The sequence below is a fragment of the Zonotrichia albicollis genome, chromosome 2, assembly GCF_047830755.1.
Source record: "Zonotrichia albicollis isolate bZonAlb1 chromosome 2, bZonAlb1.hap1, whole genome shotgun sequence".
Classification (NCBI taxonomy): Eukaryota; Metazoa; Chordata; class Aves; order Passeriformes; family Passerellidae; genus Zonotrichia; species Zonotrichia albicollis.
In genome coordinates, this window is record NC_133820.1 from 5,098,719 (window position 1) to 5,115,977 (window position 17,259).

At 53.1% G+C, this 17,259-nt stretch overlaps 1 protein-coding gene across 2 annotated transcripts in view; it reads left to right on the plus strand.

Annotated features, from left to right (window-relative positions):
- The first annotated feature begins 382 nt into the window (after window positions 1-382).
- Window positions 383-17,259, plus strand: part of CD101 (CD101 molecule) — a 33,623-nt gene continuing 16,746 nt past the window's right edge. Inside the window, exons 1-6 of one of the 2 annotated variants that reach the window (XM_074532120.1) lie at window positions 383-4,279; window positions 5,205-5,582; window positions 7,331-7,747; window positions 10,461-10,838; window positions 11,957-12,340; window positions 14,120-14,524. In XM_074532120.1, coding sequence (XP_074388221.1) covers window positions 4,234-4,279; window positions 5,205-5,582; window positions 7,331-7,747; window positions 10,461-10,838; window positions 11,957-12,340; window positions 14,120-14,524 — 2,008 coding nt within the window. In that variant the 5' untranslated portion in view covers window positions 383-4,233. The other variant, XM_074532112.1, reaches the window with a different exon arrangement.

Sequence of the window (17,259 nt, forward strand, 5' to 3'; positions counted from 1 at the left end):
AAGAAGAGTTGTGTGTATTCTCGGCTGTTTGCTACTCAGCATGGCCAGAGTCCTTAGAAGCTGCAGCTGGTACAAGACAGTTGTTTCTCTGCTTCTCAGCCACTTCTGCTCTTAGATTTCAATTTCTCTTGTTTTGTTTGTGGTTTGAATTATTTGCTTTCACTTGCTGTACTGTGTTGTGTTTTTTCAGTGCAAACCGACAGCCTCTCTGTGCTGTTGTGGAGTTTTGCTCATGAAGACCCTGACCTTGCCGTGTGTTGGAGCCATGTCCCATGAGGGCCATGCAAGATTTGACTAAAGGCAGCGACTTTGCCACCACAATGAGAAAAGGTTATTTTCTTCTCTTTTGTTAGTCTTCCCCTTTTTTTTTGTGGCTGTCTGGTTTTCCTGGGACTGACAAACGCCACAGCACATCAGCGGGCAGATCAGTATCCACCGAGATCTCACTTGGCTCCCACAGCCCAAGGTGAAAGCCACGTGGCAGCCAGGCGAGCTCGCAGCGAAGTGAGGCTGGCTCCAGCAGGAGCTGCAGGGAATTTGGGCATTTCTGCTTCGTCAGGAGCTTTCTGGCCGTGAGCGTGTGCCCGGGGGAGCGCGGCTGAGCCGCCGGCCTTGGGGAAGGCAGGCAGCAGGCCGGCTCGCTCTGTAATTGGGGGCAGCAACCAGCTGCCTTTGATGTCTGAGCCGGGCTGAGAAAACCTGATGGCAGACTTCAAAGTCGGTTGCACCAGCTCCCCTGATTATCTGCAGGCTTCTGGCGCGTCCCCCAAGACTGCCAGATTATCCCAGCTAATGCTGTGCTCTTCCCCCTGTCCCCCCACCCTGCCTGGCGCCAGCCTCCTGCTTTCAGAGCTGCAGCTTCCATCCCTCCCTGTCCTCCTGCCTCTCCACATCACTGTGGGCACACAGCAGTGGCATTTCTGGGTGGGGGACAGAGCTCCAGAGACTTGTCAATCTAATGAGTTTTGAGGCAGAGGCAGCGTTTTTGGAGAGCTTGCCTACAGCCTGCACCCCTGGGCTGTATTTCCCCTCCCCATTTGGTCACAAGAGCAGCCTGAAATGTGGGGAGCTCTCTGCAGCTGCTCTTTGCAGGGCACAGAGGTGTTTACAACCACACAGGCTGAAAACCCTTCCTGTGCAAAGCTGGATTTGCCTATAACATGGTATGAGGTCTGATTTCCTTTGGATGGTGGCGTTTGTTGTGACTTCAGTGGAAGCCAGCAGTGAGTGTGATGGCTGCAGGCACAGGAAACCACAGCTTCCCTAACCCCAGGCGCCCAAATGGGGTGGGGGAACTTGTGGGAGCCACAGAGCCAGACTGGGATCAGGGTTACAGCCTTTCCTCTGTGCTTGCCTAATCCCTTCTGTGTCTCAACAGACTCCTCCCCCTAAAAATCAACACTGGTTACTGAGTCACCTCCTTCACCCTCAACAGCTTCCTCCACAGCCTTTCCACCCTGATGTGGGGCTGAGCCTGCCTTATTTCCATCTCTCCTCAGGCTCACTGCAGTGTGTAAGGTGAATGTCAGCACTTGTCTAGCCAAGAGGTTTCCAAGTCACTCTGGATGCGGCTGATGGCTGCTCTGCTCTTTTAGCAGAGCCTCCACCTCACTTAGTAACTTTCCATGGTAACTTGGTACTGGGCTTGGTAACTTTCCATGCTGTGCTTCTGGTGGCATTTTTCTGCAAAGCTTTGACCCAAAGTGGCTGAGCAACATCCTAAGAGGGCACCTTCAAAGGGATCCAGGGAGAGGCAGGAGGAAGGAGAATGGAGGCATGCAATTAAAGATGGTCATCACCAGTGTGAAAGACAAAGCCATTGGTCTGGGCAACCAATCCTCAGCTTTATCTCTGGAGGGGGAGATAGCTGGACCCTGCTGGGGTGCACTGAGAGGTGGCCCTGCTGTGGTGCTGGCAGTAGCCAGGCTGTTCCAGGAGACAGAGAACAAGAGTGTTTAATCCTTATGGGCCAGTGCAGCACTTCAGTTCACCAGGTAGGGCCCTGGGCACATGCAGCACCTGGCTCAGAGGAGGAAAGTCCTCTGCTCTGTGTAGGCACAGGCAGGGACCCTCTGTGCTCTCCAAGAAGCATATTTCCTTGTAATTTCTTGTCTGGTGTCATGCCTGGGAAGATAGGGCAAGGGAATCTTTCTCCCCATGGATTTGGACTCCCTGATGTGGCTTCTAATAGCAATGCTGTCTTTGTGAAGAATTCTCTGATCCCCTCCCTTCACCCTGCCCTGCTGTACGTCTGGTTGTTCTGATTTCCCAGAGAGGAAGAGAGTGAGTTTTACACTGTGCATTCCCAGGAAGAGGGATCTGTTGGTTTTGTCCACAGAGCACCATTATTGCCAGGGCTAGGGCTGGGCCAGGCAATCCTATTCTCCCCAGCTTCTTTACTGCAAATGCAAACTGCGACTCATGCATCATTAGAGCTGCAAGCTTGGAGTTAAACTGTCCCCAAGCGTGTGTTTATCTGCACACTGGCTGTCGGGAGCTCACTGAGGTTGAACTCCAAGTTTCCTTTCCATTTACTCTGTCACTGTAGCAGAGATGCTTTTGATGCTTTTCCCTCCTCCAAAGTGGTAAGTGGGCTGGCTTACTGTCAACAGGATGATCCCCCAGGGCAGTGCTGGCAGTGGGCTGCTCTTTGAAAGCAAACCTCTCCATCCCTTTCCTTCTGAAATGGGAAGGTTTAATCCTGCAGCACGGAACGTAAGCCTACCATGCAGTTATGGCTGTGTCCTGCTGCCACAGGGCACAGGTGGGATCCTGCAGGGACCTCTGCCTCTGCCACAGCCCATCCCCTGGTCTGGATTTGGTTTTCTGAAGAGCTGATGAGGAGCTGGTGATGGAGGGTGCAGCCTTGCAGCAAGAGGCCTCTGCCTCCACCTCCCATCCTGTCATATGAGTTGGTTTTATAAATGGGGAAAGGAGGGATCTGGTGTTTGTTTTGGGTCGCTACATGAATCTCATTCCCTCTGGAAGGCCCCTGGGATCCAGCAAGAGGAGCTGTTTTATGGTTGGGTTTTGCTTGTGAATCCCTGAGCTAATCAAGTCATTCAGTCAGTCCCTCTGGCAGCCAGCAGGAGCAGCATGGCTCAGGGATAAATGCTTTGTGCCACCTGGGGAAAGAAGCCCAACAGCCCCAAACAAAGAAAATAATGCCACCCCAAAAATCCCCAAAACCAAAAAAAAACCCCACCAAACAAAAACCCCAAACAAATCATTTCAGGAGTGCCTCTGAGCCCATCTCTAGTGTTTTGGCTACATAACTCAGAGATTGGGTTTTCCCTGCCTAGAATGTGGCCCTGGATGACCCACCATGTCCCAGGACACCCCTGGCACCTGCCAGCAGGAGCCAGCAGCATGTGCCAGGTGATGCAGCCACAGCACTTATCTCTGAGATGTGCCAGAGCCCCTGGGACTGCACTGGAGCCTCCTGACCTCAGCCCTCCAGTGCAGCTCCCTGTGGTCCTACTGCTTCTCCCAGAAGTGTTGGGCCAGGATCTCCCACATCCATGGGATCTGCATACAGGATAGTTCCTGGACAATTCCTGGCTCTGTGGGGATCCTTCAAGAACCAACAAGCTGCTGGACTGGCTGCTATGATCCTCCTGACCATGGAGTGGATGGGCTGGTGGGGGTGCTGTGGGAGGGATGCCCCACTGGGATCACTGGAGTGGGGAGAGCTTGATCAGCCATCTTCAAGGAGCACTGTGCCACCCTGGCCTCTACCCAAGGCATGCTGCTGGCTGCAGCCATGGGAAATCAATAGCTGGAGGAACCTTCATCCCTAGAGATCTGCTTCCATCCCTCCCTAGAATCCAGCCCCCTGTCCCCTCCTCGCTGTCAGCAGGGAGCAAGCTTCTCCATGCACTAAAGGGGAAGCAGTGAGACAGAGCTTTAGCCCATGAGCTGCTGTTGACAGCAAAGCCACAGCCAGTGGTGCCCACAGGCAGGCATCTGGCATGGATGCAGTGACAGAAGGGGCTTTGGGCATCGTCACACTTGCCCAGGTGGCCTGGGGACAGGGTGCAGGCTATCACCTCCCAGGGGGTGTTGCTCTGCTGATGCACCCTGCTCCGTGACTTCTCCCTGCCATTCTGAGCAGAGGAAACCACTGCTGAGAGACAGTTTCCTCCCAGCCTCTCTCTAAACAGCGGCGTGGCCATCGCCCATGAGAACCCTCCAGCGCCCCTCTGGGACAGGATCCAAGCAGAGAGGACTCCCATGGGGCTGGCACAGTGTCTGGCAGCTGCCTTCCTCTTCCTCCTGGGTGAGTGCCCTGCCCAGTGGCCGGAGCTTTCTTGGAAGTGTTGTGGGGAAAGCAGGGCATGGGGGGCTCAGCCAGCGCTGCTCTGGCTCAGGTGCCATGGGAAGAGGTGCATCAGCCTGTGCTCCTTTTGCACTGTGTTTTCACTCTAAAACGAGAGCCCAAGCCCTAAGAGGGTTTCAGTGAGGGGACATGCACGTCCCCGTTGAGTGGCTGATTGCAGTGTGGAGGGTGTTACCTCGCTCCCTCTTCCATTGGGAGGGAATTTCTGGAGGTTTCCTAGGCAGCCCTGTCACCAGCTCTCTTCCCTAGCCACCACAGTTGTTTTTTAACTCAGGACCATGTCCTGTGGGTATTCTGCTTGGTGTGCATGCTGAGCTCCAGACAGAGCGAATGTTACTGCTGGGAGCTGTATGGAAGGGGAGAGTCTGTGGGTGGCAATCCCCAGACCCTCTGCAAGCAGAAATGGAGGGAGCTCTTGATCCTTCCTTGTGCCCCCTGCCTTCAGAGGAGAGTTCTTTCTGACGTGCTCTCCTCCATTTCTACCTATGGAGCATCTCTGCAGCATGCAGCCTGCTGCTGACCTCCACTGTCCCGTGTCCCTCAGCTTCTGTGTTGCATCTCCTCCTCTGGCAGTGATCAGCTCTGCACCCCTGCTCCCTGTCCCCTACGCTTTGTGAACTTGGCCCTCTTCATTTTAACACACCACAAGCTTCCTCCAGTGCTCTCAGCCTGGTTGCTGCTTCCCCTGTAGTGCTGCCTGAGAGAGGCTCTTCAGGCACGAATGGGCTCGGCAGCCCTCTGGCCACAATGCTCTGGGCTCTGTCGTGTGACCCCCAGTGTGACAGGAGACAAGAAAGTTCAGGGCTCTGTTGTCACAGGGCTTTTTCTTGTAACTGCCCCCTGCAAAGACTGTGTGTGCTGACAGGTCTGACCAGTGCCCAGCGGCTGGTGACGGTGCAGGAGGGCCCTCTCTACCGCGTCAGGGGCTCCCACATCACGCTGTGGTGCAAGGTGAGCGGCTACCAGGGCCCGGCGGAGCAGAACTTCCAGTGGTCCATCTACCTGCCCTCGACCCCCGAGCGGGAGGTGCAGATCGTCAGCACCGTGGACCCCTTGTTCCCCTACGCCATCTACACGCAGCGCGTGCGCGGCCGCGGCATCTTCGTGGAGCGGCTGCAGGGCGATGCCGTGCTGCTGCACATCACCGAGCTGCAGGAGCGCGACGCCGGCCAGTACGAGTGCCACACGCCCAACACCGACAAGAGGTACTTCGGCAGCTACAGCGCCAAGACCAACCTCACAGGTGGGTCCTGAGTGGGAGCCCTGCTGTCCCCACAAGGACATCTCATCTGTCAGAGGGACACTGGGGAAAAGGGATGGCGAGTGGGGCTGAGGTAGGTATGTCAAGATATCCATCACTTTGCATGTTCTTTGGTTTGAGGAACGTTTGAAGGAGCTGGGGCTGTTTAGCCTGGAGAAGAGAAGGCTTAGAGGTGACCTTATGCTTTCTACAACTTCCTTCCCCCTGGACAGGTGGGGGTCGGTTCTCAGGGCTTTAGCTGCTCACAGTGACCCCAAGATACATTAGAAAGTCTCTTTTCCTAGCTGGGCAGTCAAAGGAGTGAGAACTCTTCAGTTCTTGGTCTCAAGGTTGTTTATTGTTTCTTATCTATAAAATTCTTTCTCCTGGCCTGCCGAGGTCCGCTCAGCAGGATGGACAGAGGCACTCTGCCTGCCCCTGGGTGGTGTTATCTTTTTATACTAAAAACTACGTGTACAATATTTACAATTACTTTCCAGTACCTATCACCTATGTTAGACAGTGAACTTCTACTCTAAACCAATCTAAAAGTGCCAAGATGGAGGCCAAGAGGAAGGAGAAAGACTGGACACGTCCAGATTCCTCCATCTTGCCCCCCTGAATCTCTAAGCCTCCTCTTCTCCCATTCTAAAAACCCCAAAAAATCTAATTTCCACCCCATGACAAACTAATTATTATTCTGCATATACTTTCGTGGCTTGCAGATCTTCATATAAGGTTGGTAACTTTTTCCATGGGTCATAATCCAAGTCACTGGTGTCTTGAGTTCTGTGCCAGGGTCTCTGAGCTCCCTGGCAGGGGTCCTGGCAATCCAGGACAGTTGGTCTCTTCCACTGGGCAGCAAACTGACAGAATAAGAGGACACAGTCTCAAGCTATGTCAGGGAAAGTATAGGCTGGATACTAGGAAAAAAATTTTTCACTGAAAGAATAATAAAGTACTGGAATGCAATAAAGCACTTGGTGCTGTAGTCTAGTTGAGGTCTTAGGGCATAGGTTGGACTTGATCTTAGAGGTCTCTTCCAACCTCATTATTCTGTGATTCTGTGGATATTTCCTCCCAGCCAGAGCAAGGGGAGGAAAAGGAAGCCTCTGCCCTCCCATGGCCTGATTTCAGCTCCTGACACAGACACAGTGTGTTGCAGCTGAGCACGTAGGAAGGCAGAGGAGTTTTCAGGCTCTGTGGGTGTGGGAATTGACCCAAGTGGGATACCCACAGATGGAGGGAGGTAGCAGCTCCTGCACACCATGGAGAGGGAAGGGAGTGGGGTGGAGATACAGAGGGAAAGGCCCAGCTGTGAGCCCACAGAGTCTACATGGTGGTATGGTGCTTCCACTTGGTGTTCAGCCCTGTTTTCTCCTTTATCTTGGTGCTGCACCAGTCTACTGGTGATAGATCTCACCATTTGAGATAGTGAGGGGATGGATTCTAATCTCCTTGGGGTTGCCTAATTATTACTGACTGCAGTCTGGCTGAAGAGGGCACTGTGAAGAGATTGACTTTTTTTTTCTTGTTTGCTGAGGTTTTAGTCACTTCACACCTCAACAAGAGATGATGGAAGCCTTGTCAGTCAGCTACAGGTTTCTCTCCTGTGCTGTCAGATCCCTTAGGCCTGGTTGCAGATTCTTGGGAGTTGTCCTTGAGAGAGTCCAGGAGCTGGACTCGGTGATTCTTGTGGGTCCCTTTCAACTCAGGATATTCTGTGATTCTGTGTTTCTCCCCATGCTCAGTGATTCCAGACACCCTCTCGGCTTCCATGGCACCCCAGGCCCTCAGTCACATGGAAGGGGATGTGGTGGAGCTGACCTGTGAGGTGTCCAAGGCCACTGCCCAGCACACCCATCTCTCCGTTGGCTGGTACCTTCTTCAGGGAGCAGGAGAGCAGCCTGCCAAGGAGATCCTCACCCTCTCCAAGGACTTCATCCTGAAGCCAGGGCCCTCTTATGAGCAGAGGTTCCTGGAGGGGGATGTGCAGCTGAACAAGGTTGGGAACAGCACGTACAAGCTCGTCATCAGAGGAGTGAAGCCATCTGAGCAGGGGCAGCTGTACTGTGAGGCAGCCGAGTGGATTGAGGATCCTGACAAGACATGGAAGGACATCTCCCGCCACCAAACTCAGAGGACTTGGCTGGCAGTGTTGAGCCGGGGTAAGGCCTTTGCAAACTCAAACTCACCTGTTGGCCCCAGCTCCCCTGTGCATTCCAGGCTCTACAGCAGCAGAATTCAGTGCCCCTTCACCTGCCTGTGCCACAGCGCAGGGACACACTGTGGGTCTGGCTGGGCACTGAGGGGCTGGGCTGGGCTCAGTGCCATGGCAGAGCTGGTCAGGAGCTGATGGTGCTTTGGCTGCTTGTGCAGCCAAATCCCCGATGCCAGCAGCAAGGCCACAGCCTCACAGACCTGTGTGAGGTGTTAGCAGAGGGCACAGCGTGTGCCCACAGCAGCCTGGATGGATCCTTGGCAGTGCTGTGAGGCCACAGCCTCACAGACCTGTGAGGTGTTAGCAGAGGGCACAGCGTGTGCCCACAGCGGCCTGGATGGATCCTTGGCAGTGCTAACTCCAGAGTGTGGAAACAGGGTTGTTACACTGCCTCAAGGCTCTTGTGGCCTTAAAGTCAGCTGCTCGTCACTGTGCCTCAGCACAGGGACCCAGGGGTGGCCTGTGTGTGCTGCACAGCTCTTGTTGGGGGTGGTTTCTCTGTCCCTGCTGCCACCAGCTTGTTTCCAGAGCAACTGGGGCTGGTATTTGTCAGGCCTTTCCTCTGAGCCCCCTGTCTGCCATCCTTCCTGCCACAGCCTCTGCTGGCTGTGCTCCTCACCCTGCCCTTCCCACAGATGTGTGTGAGTAGCTGTGCCCAGGGGAAGGGAGAATCTCTCTCTCTCTCTCACCAGTCAGCTTTAGCTCAAAGCTGCCAAGACAAGGCTGTGGCTAATTGGTGTCCTTTAACGCAGGGTGCAGTAAAATGGATCAGTCTCCCGCTGAAGCCCTGCCTGTGGGAGTGATGTACCCTGTCCCCACTGCTCAGGGCGGGTGGAGGAGGCCTCAGAGCAGAGCTGGGGCAGCGAGGGGAACTGGTGTCCCGTGGGAGGGCGATGAGTCAGAGCAGGAAACCAGAGACACAGACGGGTGAGAACTCAGCCCTCCGAACGTGGCTCAGGGGAGCAAGGTACCAGGAGGAGGGGGAGGGAACTGTGCTCTCTTGTCACTTTGTTTCCTGAAACCTGTCTGAGTGGCTAAGCTATATTCCCCTCATTGTGCACTGTTTGCAGCAAAGGCTCTCCCAGCCTGCAATGGCAGTTAGTGCACTCCTGTGCATCCTCTTGTTAAGGAGGGCTTGGCAGTGTGAGGATTCAGGCATCAGTGCCATGGGATTGTTTAGAAACCTTGTCAGAGTTTGGTATTTGTCCTGTGGTAAGTGTTAAAGGTAGAAGGGAGGTGCTGGTGGTGAGAGGACATCATGGTGGCAGCGTTGGTGCTCCTGGTATTGCCACGGTGGGACAGCAGTGGGTGTGCAAGCCTTCCATCTAATTTGCAGGGCCGGTTTTGTCCTCCAGCACCCAGTGGGGGACCCCAGGGCTGAGCACCCCATCACTCCGAGAGCCATCAGCCACTGTGACCATGGCTGGCTGCTCCAGGGGCTTCTATAAACTCTGCAGCAAATATTTAGGAATGCCAAACATATCTGCAGCAGCTGGGATTCCTGTTCACAAACTGTTTATGAACCAGTGTTTGAATTCACAGGGTGCTGTGCTTTAGGTAAATTATTTGAGCCCTTCCAGTTGTGGTCTGGGAGCTGCTCTGTTTTCCTTCCAAACTACAGCACGTAACCTTTCCCTTGTTCTGAGACTCAGGGAGCACCACAGTGACCCAGGGACACAGTGGTGTGAGCCAGGGAATGGGGGCTCTGTCCTTCCTCAGGTTTTTGGCCATTCCAGTGCTTTGTGGGGCCATGGCTCAGGGTTTTGGGGTATCAGTGGGTCTCCTGCTTGCAGCCACTGTGCAGCCAGGCTGATGCCAGGAACCAGGGGCCTTGAATGCCCAGTGAGGAAGGTGAATGCTGTCATAGCACCCAGAGATGGGGTCCCTACCTCAGACACAGCTGACTGGTCTGCCAAGGGGAAGATGGCTTTAAGTTCCCCCTGTCACTGCCTTCTTTGCTCAGCACCTCCTGCTAATTGGTGTGGGGAGCAGGATCCACCTTCTCTTTCTTCCTTTCTGCCTGATGTGATAAGTCTTGGCATTTCTGCTTTGTGTAGGAACTTAACCCAAATCCTCTCCAGCTTGGAGAGCACCTCTTGCCCACAGCAGCCACTGGGGTTTCAGCATGCAGGAACAGCCACAGTAGATTGAGAAAAGCCCCTTCGTGCACCTTTTTCTATCACAAGCAGAGTTAAAACCACCACTGTGATAACAGCCCTTTGTGTCCCTTTTTGGCTTACAGGATAGGTGTTCCATGAGGTAAAACAGCTCCAGGAGGTGAGACAGAGCAGCACCTGCAAAAGCTGATGCCTCTGAGTTAGGGCAGGGCCCAGTTCCAATGCCTGAGCTGAGCAGAGGGAGGCTGTGGCGCAAGGCTGTCCCAGTGAGTCCTCTGTTGGGTTTATCTGCTCTTAAGGGGGGAGCTCAGCTCCCCAGGGCTCTGGCTCTTCCTCCACCTGCAACTGCTGCTTAGTGCCCACAGCTGGCAACCCTCTCCCCAGGGTCAAGTTTTCCATCCTGACCACTTTTCTTATGAAAAACCCCACATTTTAACAGAGAATTCCCTCCTGCTGCCCTCTGCACGGCCACTGGTGCTGCCAGGCAGGAGGGCAGCAAGGGCAGCGCCACCCACCACCCTCCTTGTTTTTGGCTGCCCACAGGCACAGAGCTCTCCGTGGACCTCACTGCCACTGAACCCTCCCTTTCTGAAGGGGACACCTTGCAGCTCAGCTGTGTGCTGGAAGCCCCAAAGAGCAGCAACTTCAAGGTGCTCTGGCTCCTCAATGGCATGGAAGTGGCCAGGGTTGATCCCCACGGGGTGTTGACCTGGGAGGAAGAGTACGAGGAGAGAGCCAGGCTGGGGCAGCTGCGAGCAGTCAAGCCAAGCAACACAGTTTATGTTTTCACCATCTCTGAGGTGGGGCTGGAGGACAAGGGCACCTACCAGTGCTCTGTGTCAGAAATGAAGACTCCTGGAGACTTGCAGAGCATCCAGACCGTTGTGTCATCAGGCATCCAAGTGGACGTGAAGCCGGCAGGTTAGTAAATCCTCACAGCTGCTCTGCTGGGTGAAGTCTGCAGGATCCTTGACTGGGAAATGCTTCAGGTCTGGCCTCATCTTGACAAGGCAGCAAGAGTGCAAATGTACCAGGGTTTTTGATAGATAATGGGAAAAACATTTGCATTAGCCCATATTAACATGACAGACATGGTAGCTGTCAACAAAGTGTAAACCTTTAGTCCAATCTCTTCACAGTAAGTTTTGGGGCAAATAGGTAGAATTCTGAGGAGTCTGAATCCTCCTGTATCTTTGGTACTGAAAACTGTGAGCAACATCTGCTGCTGCTCCTGAAAATGACAGGAAAACCCAGCAGAACAGGCACATCTGGGGAGGGGGATCATTGTCATTTCCATCAGGGTACTCTCACTGTTTTGGATGGATGATTTGTGAGAAACCACTCTAAGGAAAGTGTGTAGGAGGCTCTTGGTTTCCTTGTCATAGCTAGATAATGGTTATTCTGATGTAGCAGGAGCTGCCTGCTGGGACTCTGTTTCTTAACTCATTCTTTATGTATCCGTGTCCCAAGAAAGACATAAAACAGAAAAAAACCCACAAAAAACCCAATGAAAACAAAACAGAAAACCACCACCACAAAGCTTTCTCCAAATTTATATGAAATCTGGTTGAAAATTTCAGGCAATTCCCCAATATCACTGGAGGGGTATTGGGGGCAGCTAAAGCTGATACAGAGACTCCATCATCACAAGGCATGAAAAGACTCCTTATTATTAGAAATCTACAGTTCTTATAGAAACAATGGTGGACTTAATATCTGACTGGCCTTTAGGAACCTTCTCTTACACAGCTGGTGAACTATGAATGGCACATTCTGGAGAACCATATCTATAAACAACAGTTACAGAAAGAGAGATATTAATTGTTTGAATTATTTCCTCTAAGTTTCTCACCGCTTCTTACAGCTTCCCAGGATTTTCCTGGGAGAACCCTGTCTCTCTCTGCTCAGAGAATATGTAATTACTACACCCCAACTCCTTTTCCAAAATCAAGATTTGTCTGGTCTTCCATGTAACGCTAGAGTATCTCTGGCTTTTCCTAAGGAGTGCAGCATCCCAACGCGGTCACTGTCCTTTGCAGAGAGCCACCTGCACCTGTCTGTGTCCACCAGCACCCCACGGGTGACAGCAGGAGACCCCCTCACGCTGCACTGCGAGGTGCAGGGAGCCACCGGCCCCGTGTCCCTGCGCTGGTGGCACCTGTCCCCGCAGCAGCCGGGGCACAGGGAGCTGGTGGCTGCCATGGAGCGGGATGGCACCCTGAGCCTGGGCAGCGCCTACCGGGACGGGGGGGCTCGGGGCAGCCTCAGGCTGCAGAAAGAGAGCTCTGGCACCTTCACCCTGGTGATCCCCAGCACGCTGGATGAGGATGATGGTGGGCAGTACCGGTGTGAAGCCACGCAGTGGGCCCGAGGCCGGAACTGGACAGGCAAGGGAGAGGCAGCGGTGACGGTCACCTCCATGGGTGAGTTCGGCCATTTCTGGGTTGGAGAAGTGGGTGGATCTCTTTTTCCCAGCCCAGCAGTTGAATAAGGAGTAAGGATTCTTCTGTTCTCATTCTCAAGGTTGTTTATTATTTCTTATCTCTAACATTTTTTCTCCAACCCGCTGAGGTCTGTCTGGCAGGTTGGGTTGAAGCACACTGGCTGCCCTCAACAGTTGGATGGTGTTCTCATCCAACTCATCTCTGCAGCCACAACAGCCCTGTTCTCCACAATACCAGCAGTTTCACTCCTAACTCTACTAGTTCTCTTCTTCCTAACTGTCCTAGAGGTAGCAGTAGCGATAATCCAAGCCTATGTCTTCATGCTCCTACTGAGCTCTACCTACAAGAAGATATCTAATTCTCAATGGGACATCAAGCGCATTCTGATCACATAGTAGACCCCAGCCCCTGACGCATCCTAGGAGCAGCTGCTGCTCTCCTAACCACCTCAAGACTAACAATATGGTTCCACTACAACTCCCCTTGACTCCTTATTCTATATTCTTTTATACTAAAAGCTACATGTACATTATTTACAATAACTTCCCAATACTTATTGCCTATGTTAGACAGTGAGTTTCTATCTTAAACCAATGCAAAAGTGCCGCCATCACCCAGATCATGGAGGCTAGGAAGAAGAAGGAAGGAGCACAGGGTGCACCCAAATTCCTCCATCTTGGGACCCCGAGTCCCCTTTCTAAAAACCTCAAAAATCTATTTTTAACCCCATGATAAACTAACTATTATTCTACTTAAACTCTCTGGACTTGTAATTCTTCATATAAAGGTTGGTAATTGTTTATGCATGGGTCAAGATCAAAGGCACAGGGGTCTTAGGCTCTGTGCCAAGGTCTCTGAGTCCCTTGGGCAGGGGCTCGAGTCCTCCAGGGCAGCCAGAGGAATTTCCTGGGTTCTGACAGGTGGACGCATCACTGGGACATAGGCCTGCTGTGCTCTGAGCTCACTCAGGGCTGATCACTTGGCCCTGCACTGCTTCAGTTTCTCCATTTCTACCATGATGCCAGAGTCCTCCATGGTGTGTTTTGGGAGAGACCAGTGGGAGACAACAGCTGAAATGCTCGGGGACCTGAGGGGCAGTATCTTGCTCAGCAGGCCTGTCTCCTTAAGCTGGAATACAAAATATCTGTTCTAGCAGCATAATTACTTGCAGTAATTAAGTTCCACAATGCTACTTGCTGAGTTGTCTGGTGGAATTGATCAGAGATACACCCCTGGTGCTGGCCTCTGATTGCTTCTCCTGCCCTCTCCTCTGAGTGCAGAGCTGCTCATCTCCGTGGTGTGCAGTGACCATGTCCTTCCTTCTTGGGTGCCTGTATGGAGAGGCAGCTTCTGGCTGTGATTTAGGGTGATTTAACTTTCTTGTTGCTGATCTGGGTGCCTGAGAGCACAAGTGAGGCCACAGGAATTGTTAAGCTTTTGTAGAGGGTGGAGGGAAGCAGCAAACAGGACAGCAGCATCAGCAGAGGATCCCTGGCTCCTCTGGTGTGGAAAAGAGGGTACTCAGGGTTTTCTGGGAAACTGGGATGGGAAAAGGAGAGGGCCAGGGGCTGCATGGGGTTGGCAGAGCACTGTGGAGCTAAGTGGGGAGTGGTATGGGCACAGGAGGAGCAGCACTACAGGTGCCATGGCCCTGCAGTGCCTGGGGCTGTGTGGTGGGGTGGCACAGGGCAGGATTTGTGTCCCATGCCAAGGGCAGGATTTGTGTCCCCATGCCAAGGGCTCTCTCCTCCCTGGCAGGTCTGGGTCTGCAGGCCACGCTGAGAAGCCGAATGGCCACGGTCACTTACGGGCAGAGTTTTGAGCTCTTCTGCCAGGTGTCTGCCAGCTACGCCCTGGAGGAGGTGCCGCTGTCTGTGCGGTGGCGTTTCCAGCCCAGCCCGCCCGCGGGTCCCTTACAGGAGCTGGTGCAGGTCCTTCCCAATGGCACTGTGCTCTGGGGGGCAGCACAGCCACGCTTCCAGGGCAAAGCCCAGCTGGCCAAGACTGACAGCTCCTTCAGGCTGCACGTCCACAGCGCCTTGCCTGCCAACGAGGGGATGTACCAGTGTGAGGTGGAGGTCTGGAGGAGGAACGTCCTGCCCCTGGGGCAGCCAGCAGCCAGCACCAGCTCCAATGCCGTGGGAATAAGAGTGGTGCTGCCAGGTAAGCAGAACCTTCAGCAGAGGTCTCTCCTGCAACTTTAAATCCATCAAATGTCACCAGGGGCAACCAGGGCTGCTGATGTCTGGGGTGTCCCCAGGGCTGCAGGAGATGGTGCTGCCTCTTCTGGTGCTTCCTCAGCACTTGACAAAACCTTGGAGGCAAATTTGGTGCTGGCAAATTATTGCTGGTAAGCAGTATCTATTTGTTGGCAGATTACACCAAGCATGTAGGGATCAGCCTTGCCACTAGGATTTTAAGCCTGGTTTCTGGAAAGAAGCAGTGCCCCCCTCAAGAAGCCCAGCTAAATGTTTGGGGTGCAAGGTACACCCCATGGTGTGGGCTTCTGGGAGGCAGTGGAGAAAAACCAGCCCCTGAAGCTGATGCTGGGATATGCCTGTGTTCCCTGACCAGGATATATTGAAGGTATGCTGAGAAAGCACCAGGCCCCTCTGCCAGGCTGGGAGCCAGCAGTGAGCCTCAGGGTACCAGGGGCTCCATGGGGAGCCATCTCCTGCCAGGCACAGCTGGGCTGCACAGCCAGGGCCCTGCCCAGGCTTCCCTTTTATGGGCATCCCTGCAGGCAGGGGCTGTGCTGCCATCCCTCCTGCCAGCATCCCGCTGGGAGCCTCATCCTCTTATGGAAGAGAGATGCTGCGAGCAGACAGACCCCAGCCCCCCAAGGCAGCATGATTCTTGCCACCCCAGCAGCACCACGGTGCCAGCGTGCCCTGCTCACAGCTGGGGCTGCAGGGTTTGTCCTGGCCAAAGCCTCTGAGCTCTGCAGGCAGGCGTGAGAACATGGGCTGGTTTGGATTTTTGCCCTGGTGTCTTTTCTGCCAGCAAAGGAGAGTTCTTGCTCTTTTTTTTTTTTTTTCTTCCCTTGCAGTAAGTGTTCCTTCCTCTAAAATCCTTGGATTCCAAATCCTTGGAATCACAACCCAGTGAACTGAAATTATGCATTTTTCATGTATTTGAACTGATAGGTTTGCTGTGGTGTAGGCTAATACATTTCCTACCCTGTCTAAGCTCTTTTCTCTGGAGCTCTCTCCTCTTCCACTGTTACTAATTCCTCACCCCTGTGGAGTTGGGATGCTCTGCAGCTACAGCCAGCTGGGGCAGGGTGGCACTGAGGCAAAGGGGTGACAATAATCAGCATCTCTGAGCACCCATCTCTAGTGTAAATGGCATTAAGATGAGCAGGTGTAATTGCAGAGCATCTACACAGAGGAGCTGGTAGCAGCATGAGACTCCAAAATGTCACATTTGGCTCCAAATGTGTTGCAGCTGCTGCTGGAGACTGTGACTCCATAAAAGATGGTGGGAACTGGGAGAGGGTGATGCACAGTGGGAGTTTCCTGTTGGTTCTAATGCCACCTCTCTTGGAAAGGCAGCCCGAGCCAGTGGAGGATATTTGGGAAGGTAGCGAAGTCTGGGGAGGAAGCTGGCTCAGGCAGCAATAGGGTTGAGGGGAAGCTGCAGAAAATGAAGCTGCAAATCATGAAAATCACCAGCCTGCTTCTCCTCATGTAAAACCTCATAGCTGGAGCCTGTAGAGATACTGGAGTTCTTGAGTTTTTGCTTCAACACTTTGTTTACTACTTGATGTCAGTTGGTGCTTTAGGAGTTTACATGTTGCTGTGATCTATGGAACATCAGCTGGGAGGGACATCCATGAAATATTATAGCAAACAGGGAAGGAGGACAGATCTTTTCCATTTCCAGTATCTAAGGTGAGATCTCATAATTAGTGCTTCATGAGCCTCTCAGTGCAGCTGCTTCCCCCACTCTGGAGTGGGCATTTTCACCTTGTGTCCCTCAGGCCAGCAGCCCACATGAGCTGTGTCCCTCTGCCTGCTCCACTGCTCAAGCCAAGAGTCAGCAGGCAAGGTTCACAGGGAAACAGGCAGTGAGGTGCTCAGCTTGGTTAATTAAATTGAAAATGAAAGGGAGAACAGCACCATGGATTTATGTGAGAAAGGAAGAGGCAGGCAGCTCCTCTGCCCTTTTGGTAAATGGTCTTTAGCAGCAGAGAGAGAGGAGACCTGGAGTTAAAACAAAAGGGCTTTGCAGCAAGTGCTCTGCTTCCTCTTGAGGTGATCTCTGAGAGTGTAACAGCAATTTTCCTCTCAAAATCAAGCACTCAGTGTGTGCCACTCTGAGATCTAGCAGCTTTTTCTTCTCTGGAGCATTCTCTGCCCCAGTGGGTATCAGGCCAGGTCATACTAGCAGCAAGACCCTGCCTGCTCCCTCATCCCCTGGCACTTCACTGACTGGCTGAGGGGTATCCTTGGTGCTGAGCAGATGAAGTTCAGAATTAGGTGTCTTATTTTTTCAAGTGTGCTTAGTTCACCTGTCACAGAAACCCAGGATGGTGGAGATTGGCAGGGACCTCTGGAGGTGCCCTGGTCCAACTCCCTGTGCAAGCAGGGCCACCTAGAGCAGGCTGCCCAGAGTCATCTCAGATGGCTTCTGAGTATCTCCAGTGTCCCCCTCTGAACATTTGAGCTTCCACAGAGCCAGCTCTAGGACGAGTGTGCTTTTAAATACTGAAGTTTAAAACATCAGCTTGCATCTAGTTCCCAGGTGTGCTCAAGTCTGTGTGGTTTTCATGGTGGATCTGATGAGCTTGCACAGTGTCGTAATTAGGGTGACTGCTGTCCCCTCTCTTCTGCTTTTTGCCCATACCTGTTTCGTCAGAGCAGCAAATGCACACTGTGAAATGCAGGACAGCACTG